Consider the following 12,627-nt stretch of genomic DNA (forward strand, 5'->3'; position numbering starts at 1 on the left):
GAAGCTCACATACTGACATCAATCCTTATCCCCTCTCGTGCACATGTTGCAGCCCAATGGGCGAGGGCCCCTCATGACCTCCTCAGTCCATAGAACAGTGCTAACAGTGACACATTTCTTACGTAGGAAACATTAATGGGCACAAGCCATATTGAAACTTGGTCGTTTCCCATTTTTCAAACTCACAAAATTTTGGTGCCAATAAAAAATCCAGATTATCGCGACCACAAAAAAAGAAAAAAAAAAAAAAAGTAGACAAAATTTGAAACCAGGAAGCAAGGGTATCCAGCACTGCAAGTTTCATTCGCTCCCATTATAAAGGGAGACCGACATGCAATAAAGCCACTCACTTTCCATTCTGCAAGAACCTGCCTTGGTTCAGCTGCATTGGTCGGTCTGCAAGACAAAATACAAAACACAAGAACAAAAATCACTTATGCTTTCTTTCATGAGATATCTACTATTCTGGTCAATACAAGGACTTCACCAATTCCGAGGCTGCCACCTGCAGCCAAACAGAAAACCAAGGGGAGGTGGCTAAGGTAAATGACTCAAAACCTGCCAACCATGTACTTACAGGGACATTGAAGTGAAAATTTTCCAAGTCTTATTTGCGGTTGCATTGCACAGTCTAACCCACATATTTTATTATTTGAATATTTACAGAAATTCTAAAGCCTTAGTTTATCCGCACTTTGTGGCAGAACATCAGTGCAACATTTTCCGCCGCCACACCAACTACCATAATGACATCACATTAATTTGCAACATGTTACCATGCTATGTCAGCCCTCGAGTTTTTAATCTTCAAGCATTTTGCAGTTAATGTGGACTTTTTGATGTCCATGCACAGGCTGCAGAGGTTAAACATACACTGGAAATCTGCTAAATTTAGCTCTGCGGATTTGGCCCTGTGTCGTCAAAGCAGCCGTCAGCAAATTGGCGGAAAGGATGGTGCAAAAGGAACGGCACTTTCGAAAGATTGTTGCGAAATGCATGTATAGCAGCTGAGAGAACTCAGAACATGGTCTATGCATTCTAGACTTTACTCTGGTAAGGTAGTTAAACAATGTTTATAGCTCACTCCAACGTCCCTTTAATCCCTTTTCATTGCTTCTCACTGCAAACAATTAGTCATGAGTGCAGAGCTGTAATTCTACAAGCTGCAGCCCCCAAGCGTACAAATCTATTGCAGCGAGAAATTGCTAGAAAAATGCATAATAACAAGGAAGTTGGCATGATGGACAACATGTCACAGCTCCAATGCACAGTTACTTTTAAGTGTTCAGTCAGGCCCTCCCCCTCTCCTTCAAACCAAAGAACAAAAAAGGAAAGGGGGAGGGGAATACCTGGTTTAGGGTTCAACAGAAAATCAGCAGCATGTACAAAAAATACAGCCTTGTCAATCAAAATCTAGACAAATGGCAACCCTGCCCTCAGTTCACCACAAATGCTTTTCAAGTACCAGAGACGTTTGCTCCACACTGATACCCCATGGACATGCACAGAGGTCTGGATTATAGGGTGGCTAAAGTGTTTCGCAGCACCTTCCCTTCCCCATCCAATACTTCCTCAAACACTACAAAGTGGCTGAAAATGGCTGAAAATGGCTGAAAATTCACAGAAGGGAATGTGACACAAGCTCCGTGCCGCCCCCAGGCTTCTCCTGCTCACCTGGTGTCTGGTAGTTGAGCGCCACCATCTGGCAGCCGCAGTTCCACAAGTGCACAGGATCGTAATTTGAGGAGTCAATACGGCTCCCCTTGGGGTACACTCGGCTGAACTGTAGTCGGTGGTACGTGCAGGTCGGTTAAGGGTGCACTCAAGTGCATTTGTGGAAAACTCCTTCCTTATGGGTGCACTGCAGTTTCAACGGTATGCAACAGTTTTGCATACTGTATGGCTCACTGCTGAAGGAAACACAGGATAGCACTGCCTATGCTTGCCAAATGCCTCCTCAGAAGCACATGGGCCACTGCAATGAGTGCCTCTGGTCATGCCAAAGGCCATATTTTGAGGCACGGAATTCTCCAATGAATAACTAAACAAAACCCAGTGAACAAATTCATCATTACATACTTACCCAACTAAAAGCATCAATAATTTGGAAGTTCCTGGACAAAAACTGAGCATTTTGCACCACTACTCCTCCCCCAAAGTCCAAATAGAGTAGAAACTGAATAATGAGGAATTTATTTCCAATTTCTGCCGTGTGAGTAATAATATGCAGGCTATATTGTATGCCACAACAGGACACTGAAGCACAATGAAGCGATTTCAAAGTGCCCAGTAAAGCAGTTATTCGAGGAAAAGGATATTTGAGGAAGAAAGAGCAATGCTGAGGACTCATCCACTTCTCAACCTTTGTCTCAGGAAACGATGACATTTCTGTGAAGTTCCCAATTCCTAAAGGAAAAAAAAAAGGTAGAGTGAAGTAAAAAAACACGGTCACTTTGATCCACCACAACATGGGCCGCTGAGCAACAACACCCTGCCTACTTACTTTCAGGGCAGAACTGCACAGATCTGCAGTAGATGATGAGGTTGGACAGTTCCTTAGCAAGCCTCAAACTTCGTTCCATTTCTCGCCTTTGTTGTATCTGAATCAGCAAACAACATGTCTCTTTTAGCTGTGTCACATTACAGAGATCCAGACAAGGCATCACTCGAATTTCTCCCCAGACATGCAGTGGTTCTCGACAACCTTGGCTACACATCTTTGTCCAGGGAATTAGGGTAGAAGCTAGCGAGAACCCTTATTCTGACAGGCACATGCAGCCTGACACTCCCACACTGTGCGGGTCTGACCATGTCGTTTGCAGACTGGGCCGTCTCCCGAATCTTGAGCACCCAGTCCTGCATCTCTTCCCTTGAAGGGGCCGCAATCTCAATAGGCACCAGCTGGGTTGGGGACACGATGCGGAACACCCAGTCCTGTCCTCTGCCGGGCCAGCTCTGCAGGATGTCTGCGCAACCATTCAGAGGAAGGTACAAGGTTAGTTAGTGCCCGACGCCCACGGCAGGAAGTGGAATCAACACTGGCAGCAGTCAGACACCTCCCAATTTCAACCCTTTTGTATGACCAACTAGAACGCCATGGCTAGCTTGCCCAGACTGACTTGACTGTTGCTAGCAAGCTGAACAATAAAATTAAAGGGGTATGCCGGAACATGACTATTTTAACTCTGCGCTTAACAACCTAAAGAAGCTACATTATTGCTTTCTTTCCTACACATTTAAAATGTGCCATGCGTACCTTTCAGTCACTTAACTCTTTCATTACCACGCCAATTCAAATCGATCACCGGTGATCAGTGATTCATACTGCCTATTTCGGCATGTTTTAGTCGTTTCTCGTACACCTTATGCGGCCAGTGGTTAGTCTAGGCATTTCACTTTTAGAATCAGTTTAAATTTTCCCGTTCCGGCGACACTGAGATTTTTGACAGTGTTTTTCACGAGCTGAGGTGCGTGTGTTTTTGAGGAAGGGGACGTGGCTGCTGCACTTGACAAAAAAGGCTGCAGATCGTGGTTAGGCTGCATTACCATAATATTTTTTTGTCAACAGGCTCCTGGCAAGTCAAGTACCAAATAATGTTGTCAGCTTCGTAATCCGACAGCGTTGAGAGGTGATAATTACTTGAAAATGACCCCACCTATTCACTTTGGTTCGGAGAAAGGGCAGCCTTATCCCGCCAAAAGTTATTTCTGATGGTTCCCCGCATGTCTAGCAAGTGTGCCTGGCATTTTCAGCAAGTTACTAGCAGTTTAGGTTTTGTTTTTGCGTTGCGAAATTCATATTTGGCACTACTGTTGTTGTTATCAAGTGCTCAAGTGGAACGGTTTGACGGTTTGTGTGAGCATGGATAGAAAAGCCTAGGCGCCTATGCTTCCTGCGTCCGAAAAATCGTCGCTAAAAGCTTTGGCGCCATCTTGAGATGGCGATGGGCGGGACGAAATTTTCGTTGTTTCGGCAGTTTCGGTTTCGTATCCGATTCTAACGCGCATGCAATTTTTCGACCTATTTTTCCGGAAAAAAAGTGCGCGTTAGAATCGGGTAATTACAGTAAGTCAAAGTTAAAAAGGTTCAGCTGGTTGATCATGTCAGAAATTGTTTGAACATAACCTGCCCCCCCCCCCTTTTTTTATGAATGATAAAAAAAGGTAGCCACAGCACGAATAATTTCAAGTGCTGTGGAATCACCTGTAGTTACTTTAAAAAACGTACAGTATACGCTCAAATATAGCACTATTTAAAAAATAGCACGACAGCAAATATGTCGCACCTGAGCTCAAAGAGTTCAAAAACCAGCTTAACATAAGAGAAGGCTGCCCGTGTATGTCAAACCTAGGGAGATTCCGAAAATTCCCCACTTTATCCCTTTTTAAACAAGGGAAAACAGCTAGGGTCCAAATTGGATGAGAAGACCAGTATGTCTCCTGTGATGCAAAGTGTCCCAGGGAAAAATTACTTAAAATAAAGAGAAGAAGCAACAAACAAAACAAAACAACAAGAGCATGGAGTAAGAGGCATAGGCACCTCAGGTGCTTGAGGGAAAATAAGGCTTGGAAGCGGATTAGTTGCCATGTCATAAAAGGGAAGAATAAAAATATGGAAAACAAGACAGTCAAAGTGGCCATCTTACCTGACCAGTTTTCATTGTTTACATTCTATTGTGGCATTCAAATAAGCATTATAAAAACGAAGGAATTAATTTTTGACAATACCACTTGCGCTTTTTTCTCCAGCGCCTGAAATACTAGTTCACTCAAACTTCGTTATAACGAAGTTGATGGGGAGCCGTAATTATTTCGTTATATCCATTATTTCGCTATGTCAATTAGAACAGTTTACGGCAATGTATGCTTGGCTGAACGCACAACTATAAGCATGCAAAAAAGGAAACCGCCTCGCAGACTGCTGTACCGCTACGCGACCACGCATGCGACGGAAAATGAATAGAAGACAAATATTTTGCTTGCTCAATGTGCACACTGCCTATTTTGTTGACCTCTAGACATAGCTGGAAAAATGTCCATGGCGCTCCTTTGTTTCCGACAATGCAAGCGAAAGACTTTCTTTACAGCGGTAGCCACTGCGATGATGCCGTTTTGATGCTCGACATGTTCGACGTTGATGCCATGCACACACGTCGAACATGTGTGCATGGCAGACCACGTTGTCTTTGTTGTCGCTTGCGTAGGTTTGTCCGGTGATATCTGTGACAATGCATTGTCGGTCGGCTCCTCCACAGACGGGGTTCATCCAGAATTTCGTTTTTTTTTTTTGGAGGGGGGGAGGGGGGGGTGGGGGTGTTTAAATCCCTGGGCAGACACAGTGCCCGTGGTTGTGGAATCTTTTTGGCGGGGCATCGAAATCCTTCTGTTGGGGGGGTGTATATAAATCCTGGCTCCGTAGTGACCGCTTCGGTGTTGGTGTTGACAGAATCCCAAAAATGTCATTTGCCGCAACAACACCAGCGTCACCGAGCGCGTCAATGGAACAACACTGGTGTCACTGCCACACCGGCGTCCCCCGCCCGCCCACTTACTCGCTCCGTCCCACTGGCTGAGCCATGGAGAGGCGTGTATATTACACGAGTGCATTCTTATGTAAGTAAATCGGGTACCATCTTTATGCGTGAAAAATTGGCTGGCTGATGTGAAACTATTGGGTGTGTTCCAGGACAGTGTAGACTAAGCCACAAGATGTAAAAGTACACAACAGCGAACGTGGGCGCATACAGGAGCCATCGATATACGAAACGCCACTACCCTTCGTTTGCTTTGGCACTCCCACACTGTGGCTGCAAAGTGTCAGCTGTTACCGAACTAGTAAGAGCAGCAGCGAAGGCAAAAGAGAAACTGGAGTGCCAACACTATGTCTCAAACACTTGGCACATGGATGAGGGACTGATATACTACAAGAAACAGTTCGAAATATAGAAAATTGGGAGAATAGGCACTGATGCACGCCAGAAAAGCTAGCGCAATAAACGAAACACTGGAAAAAAAGTAGGCCGACGACATGGTGCTTGTGTCACCTGCCTTCTTTTTTGTGCTAGCTTTCCCAACGCACTATTGTTCTTCTATGCACACACATGAAGAACGCTGGTGCTGGCAACTGCAAAGCACACACTAAGCTTGAGCGGCTAGTTTTGTTTCTATCAATCCTGAAAAGCAAGGCTTAGTACGGATTCAGCATAGATTACTTAATAATAAAAGGTAGGAGGATGTAGCAGCACATGCCTTCTGCGCAGCCAGCACAGCAATCGAATCCCTGTAAACATGACACGTAGGTACTCATTATTTCCCCCCATTTTTTTTTTTTTCCCACTCTTTACCTGCACTGGGTGCTTTTTGCCTTTTCCCAAACTAATCCCACCACCACATATCCTGCCTGACCACTAACTGCATGCATCCTTCAAACAAGTACTAGCACACATGCAGACAAACACTTCATGCAATAAGCAATAGAGACTACTTGCCTACTGTGCACCCAGCAATGTCAATGCTGCCTTTTTGCAAGGTACCCAAGGGCATTGCATCTGCAGACTAGACAAGGAAGGAAACGTCACAGGCTGGCACTCAATGGACAAACGGGCCTCGTCCACAAGGCTGCAATAATAAGCCCACCACACGGGGGCTGCACGTCCTCACCCCGTCGTCGGATGTGTCCTGCGTTTCGAGCACCTCGACATAGTTTGCGGGAAACCAGTGCTGTCGCTTGCCCCCGTAGTTGCCTTTCCACCAGCCTCCGTCTTGGCGCACCACATTGGTGATGATGGCGTGTTTGCAGAAGGAGAGCTCGTCCTCTCGCTGGGCCCGGTAATCGTACAGGGCCTTCACAGTCGCCCGAAAGGCGCCCGAAAAACTGTCCGGGTCCATGTAGGTGCCCGCAGGGCCACCCAAGTGCAGTGGGCTGTCTTCGGACTCCTGGGCCACAGAGGGATCAAGCTGCTTTGGTGCCAAGCAGTCCTAGGTGGACCACAAAGAAGCACATAGCGGTGAATATAAGGGGCCCAAACAACCTTCATGTGCACCACCCCCAGCAGATGGAACATGAACACTGAAACACGAACCTTAATCAAATGCAGAAATTTTAATAGGTATCCTTACATAAAATTCACATAATAACACAGCTCAAATAAAGTGATAAAGTACGGTCTCCAAGCTTCTAGATGCACAGAACTGTGTTATTGTGCGACCTCCATAAGGAGTACTGTATTTATTCGAATATAAAGGCGAGGTTTTTTTCCCAGATCCGCAGTTTCAAAGCCTTATATTCGAAGCTCAGTATGAATATAAGGCAATTTTTTTTACTCTACAAACTGCACCCTCGCCTTGTAATCAAATAAATATGGCAATTTTTAAATTTGTGTGTTCAGGTCCACTTTGTGCAAAAGCTTTGCTTGTTGCTGAATGTACAGCCTTTTTTTGACCAGTCTAAATCGGGCAATATTTTGCAACAACTATGAATCATCTGCAGTTGACTCACGATACTTTGAAGTCGCTTAATTGGAATTTTCAGTTACCTACTTAAAAGTGATTTTCCGTTCCTGGCAATTTTACATGCAATTCAATTGAAGAAATCACTCGATCATTAGAAGTTAAAAGCCAATATATTGGTTAATTGGAAGTTATTTCAAATAAAAAGCATCAAGGTGGCCGTCACCTTTCGATAAAATTTAAAACTTTTAAGCGCCAAAATATCGCCGTGCCCTGCACTATGTCGGCGCCATCGCAACTGAGGCAGCGCACGCTCGTAAAGGAGCGGGTCAGCTGAGACTCGCGCCAGCGTACGCCTCTCTGTCTCTCTCTTCAGGTCCGCAACTTTCTTTGTTGCGCACAGCTCCGTGTGAGCAGTTTGTGCGGTGTACGCTCCAGGCTTCGAATTGAGCCATAAGCCTCAACTATCCGGGCAAACCGCGTCGTATGCTCGAACTGCTGACGAAAGTCAAGATTCTAGACAAAATCAAGGAGGGTGACTTGTTCCGGTCTAATGGCAATGTGCTTTCTGTTCAATTGGAAGTTCGGTTAATTCTAAGTTTTTTGCTGCCCCCGTGGGGTGCCCCCGTGGACTTCACTTGTACATTAGGAGAGAGAGATTTCTTTTGGGTGGCACATTTAGGTGGCCAGTGTACCTAAATTGAGATTTCTTTTACATAATCTATTCTAAAGGAGCACCCAGAGGGGGGGGGGACGGACTTTACCCAAATTATTTAAATGTTGTTTGGTTTTTTGGCACAGCCACAGGAGTGCCAAGCAAGCCTGTAAGCCCAAAAGCACGCATTCCCTACCCATTCTGACCTTTCCTTAGGGGCCAACCAGTTCTTAATCCCACTTCATAAGAATTTAATCTTTGACGTCGGTGCCAAAATCTACAAAATGTATTTCAAGTGAATCATATAAGAACTACGTACTGATGTTCAAAATTGAAATCAGTTAAACAAAACAATTTTTTAGCCTTTTTTTTGCAATTACAATGGATGATGCAATTCTCGCCTGTAGCATTTACACAGATCTAGAGATGAACTGATTATCATTTCAAGGATAAAAATTAAAGCTCACCGTTCCTATTCGGCGAATGATCTCCTCGTTGATAGGATACTTGAGCTTCACTTTCCGATACAGCGGGTGCTTCTCGTAATAATTTACGAGCTCGACGAGGCTTTCAAACTGGGATGTCCCGATGACAAAAAGGCGACCCTCCTGCTTGATACGGCAGTGCTTCAACTTATTTTCTGCTCTAAAAAAGAAAAAACATAGAAAAGGTATTCTTAATAACAAACATTAACAAAAATTAGCACTGACAGGAGAAAAAGTTCCAAGGACAAATCTTTGATGCAAAAACAATTTATAACAAGGAAAAATAAATAGCCAGACCAGAATTACACCAAGCATCTTACGCTGATTTCTTTTTTAAAATTCTTTTTAGTGAGCAACCGAGCTACGTTCAATCCACAGTATCACTTTCTCCTCACGTTTTTGTAGCACTGCTGGAGTCAGTGAAAGATAAAAATTGAACCCAAAAAACCCTAATATAAAGAGATTCGACAAAGTAAGCTAACATACTTCCAGCTGGCAACTATTTTACTTCAGCCTAATTTAACAACGTATTACAATTAACCTTGATTACGCATGACAACTTGACTCCTCTTGGCCCCTTGTTCCCTACACTACCAATGGCTTGTGCCACGGAGAGCATAAAGTAAAATGTATGCGTGTGTGTACGGCACAAGAGTATCCAAGGCCAAAGAGTGCCAAAACTAAGTTAGGTGGTCATCCATTTTGTGGCTAAAACATGCATGGCATCAGTATGACATTACTAAAAGCGCTGTACATGTGTATATGTGAAAATGGTAATAATGGTGGGTGAAGTTGACAAGCGTGAAGGTGTGAAGGCGTTTGGGACCCCCCGGCATGTTGTGGCTCTTAGTGCACACGAAGAAACCCTCAGGACGTCCCCCAACACTCAGAAGGCCTGAGGTTGTGAGCTGTAAGAAATGCTTTAAGAATCTAATATCAGCAAGGTAGGTTGAAGACGTCTGTTTGTGAACATTTCTTGGTCTGTTAAGGATATTACGAGGTGTGGTAGTGGAAATTTGAAAGTGTAAATTCCAGGGAAGTGTCGTCTGGCATCCTCGCAGGATGCACACTTAACACATTAAGTGCCAAAAGCTGTTCTCCACATGTCACAAACTTGTGGGGTCGTGAACATTCTTAAAGGAGCCATGAAGAGAAAATGCAAGTTGGTTTTATTCGAAAGATTTCGTGTTTTATAGTGCCCCCAGCGCTTGTCCGGATACAAACGATGCTTTATTCACTGAGAAATTAAACAATATAAGTTAAAATTTTGATTTTCCCGCTAAATCGTTTGTTTTCGGGGTCTGCAATGACATCACAGGAACCGACCACTTTGCAGCCTAGAATACCTTCATTCGCGCATCCACCGTACAGGGTAGAGACACGTATACGCTGGCGCCGCCATTTTGGGTCGCTCGCTCGCCGCCGAAGCAAATCATTGTGTCGAAACCGCGCTAAAATTATCGCCGCAACGCGGTTTACTGAAGAAGTTTGAATCATATTGTCTGTTTCGCGTTGCTAGGTCTCGTGGGAAATGAAAAGAACAACGCGTTGAGCACGTTGGCCCAATTGCGGCGGCACGGGATCGTTCAAAGGTTGTCTCCACCCTGTACAGCGGTGTTGCTTTGTTCCCGCGTTTCTTTACGTTACCCGAACCTAGATGGCGCCACCATACCGTGGCAAGCGTTTGGTTTGTTTTTGCCCGTATTTAAACCTGGCTTGTTTTTGTTCTGGGAGAAAATATTCGTTCCCTGAAACAGTGCTCGCTCGACAAATGTGGTCACGTAAGACACCGTTACTTGCGTCAATCGGCCAGTGTCGTCTGAGACAACCCCAAGCCCCATAGTGCTGTGCAGCTAAACCAAGCATGCTGTGCGCAGTACGAACAGCAATACGCATCAGTACTTCTATGTTTACATGTGCTTTCGTAACTTCGACTGTTTGTCCCATCATTCTTATTGCTTTGTAAAGAATGTGCCCTAAATTTAAGCGCAAATCGCTCGTTCGGCTGGTTTGTAAGCTCTACCTGATTTGCGTCTGCTTCTGCCGGCCTCCGCCAATCGCAGAGCATTCTCGAGTGACATCATAGGTTCTGTTGCGGGAAATGAGCTGGTGGGTCGCATGGTCATTCCCTTTTTTCCTAATTATGTAGCTTATTTGAGCGACGTTTGTGTTAAAAGTGGTGTCAGTATGATTCTAACGAGGCAATCTTTTGAATGAACCAAACTTGTGTTTTCTCTTCATGGCTCCTTTAAAGGGGTACTGACACAAAATTTTGAAGGCGAGGTAACTTCGGAGATAGATTGGTGTGAACACATATACATCATCTGCAAAATATCAGCGGCGAATACAGCCTAGAACATATTTAAAATCAATTTTAAACTGTGCGAAACACAACCGAGCAGCCATCAGAGGACCACGCGCAATCGACATCCCGAGGATATTTTGTAAATAAACAACATCCAAACACGTCACGAGTTTGCGTTTGCCGCTTCCGCACGGCCGGCGTTTTGCGCCGGCTCGCCCTGCTCGCCGCTCCAATCGGAGGGCCGGAGGGCGGAGCTTCTGCTCTCGAGAACGAACGACCCGATCGTTGGCGGCGGAGGCACCGTGATTTCGTCAGCTCATCGGGCAGCTAGCCGCGACCAAAGTTCTACAGCGATTCCAGGAACTCTGTTTCTACTTTTTATTTACACTGGACGTGAAAACGCGCCGGAGACACGAAAAGCCCACTGAGCGAGCCGCACGGTCGCTGTGCAGGCGGCGGCCACGGCCGCGAAGTGGCCCAGGCAGGCCGGCGCAGGTAGCTCGAGTGATAGCTTGTTATCGCTGCACGAAACTGTACCCAAGTCGCAAACATGGCAGCTTATACGAGAAAGGAGTTAATGATGCGATGTCGGGTTGCATTAAAAATTGTCATCTACACCGCTTACGAGAGCGGCAATCGAATATCCGCCGCAGTGCTAAGCCGAACGCACCTGTAGGCAGACCGGCCGGCTGCTACCAGCTCGCATGTCTCGAGCGTCGCGCGTCGTTCTTTAGCCGCGGTAGCATTTGCACTCGCAGCGCCTGCGTCACGTCCACGGTTGCTTTTTAATTAAGCGGCTTACGAGATCAGTACGTAGGGGCATTCGCAGAAACTACCGGCGATGCGGATTCGACAGTGCTACGGTAGCTCTGCTCTGTGATACCCCTCCGACAGTCATATGGTCAGCTTTGTTCACACAAAATCCATCGGTTCGCGGCACCCGCTGAAACCGAAACTGTGACTGGCCGAATTGAAAATGCCTCTAATTAAACAACCGTCGCACGCTGAAGCAAATGAGGTTTCTACAGGTGATAAGTAGGTCACTAGCTACTTATCGCAACCAAAAAAACAAGATGCGAAATTTTTGTGTCAGTGCCCCTTTAACTCTTAAAAGGTGGTGTGCCCTTTAAAAGTTAGGAATGTGTTGCTTAAGTGCGGCCTATTTCGCAGTCTGCACATAGATACTTCAGTGGATCTATTCTGTTTGCCTGCGCAGTATTTCCCTATGTGTGGATTTATTACATGTAGTTTGTTGTGTGCTTGTCCCATTCTTGCTGCCACTGTTGATGCAGCCCCTGCCGTTAAGGCAACTTCATATCCTCTCAGGAGATCAGTGCATCGTTTTTCAGCCCCTGAGGAGCGCAGCTACAGCAGCATTCTGTTCAGTAATTTTGTTGCCCGAAATGCCGCTGCATCCAGGCATTCGATACCCACTATAGTGAGTTTGAAAGCATACAATGACATTCGATCGATAGTAGGGTTTAACGCGCCTACACAACGCAGGCGATGAGGTGCGCCGTAATGGAGGGCTCCGGATTAATTTTGACCACCTGGGGATCTTTAAAGTGCGCCAAAATCTCGTACACACGGGCGTTTTCACTTTTTGCCTCCATCAGAAAAGCGACCACCGCGGCCGGGAATCGAACCCGCGACCTCGTGCTCAGCAGCGCAACGCCTTAGCCACTGAGCCACCGCGGCGGGTCATACAATGAAATTACCACCTTAATTAGTTT

General features: G+C 45.6%; 1 protein-coding gene across 3 annotated transcripts in view; it reads right to left on the reverse strand.

Annotated features, from left to right (window-relative positions):
- Sl (small wing phospholipase C gamma 1) overlaps window positions 1-12,627 on the reverse strand; it is a 69,617-nt gene that overhangs the window by 25,413 nt on the left and 31,577 nt on the right. For 2 of the 3 annotated variants that reach the window (XM_077686588.1, XM_077686589.1), the window contains exons 19-26: window positions 8,572-8,749; window positions 6,661-6,978; window positions 6,489-6,555; window positions 2,809-2,966; window positions 2,504-2,600; window positions 2,319-2,406; window positions 1,675-1,799; window positions 351-396 (exon numbers count right to left, since the gene is read on the reverse strand). In XM_077686588.1, coding sequence (XP_077542714.1) covers window positions 351-396; window positions 1,675-1,799; window positions 2,319-2,406; window positions 2,504-2,600; window positions 2,809-2,966; window positions 6,489-6,555; window positions 6,661-6,978; window positions 8,572-8,749 — 1,077 coding nt within the window. The remainder of the gene's footprint in view (window positions 1-350; window positions 397-1,674; window positions 1,800-2,318; window positions 2,407-2,503; window positions 2,601-2,808; window positions 2,967-6,488; window positions 6,556-6,660; window positions 6,979-8,571; window positions 8,750-12,627) is intronic. The other variant, XM_077686590.1, reaches the window with a different exon arrangement.

This window comes from Haemaphysalis longicornis, unplaced genomic scaffold (assembly GCF_048455015.1).
Source record: "Haemaphysalis longicornis isolate Haplotype H1 unplaced genomic scaffold, Haemaphysalis longicornis Haplotype H1 scaffold_1, whole genome shotgun sequence".
Taxonomy (NCBI): domain Eukaryota; kingdom Metazoa; phylum Arthropoda; class Arachnida; order Ixodida; family Ixodidae; genus Haemaphysalis; species Haemaphysalis longicornis.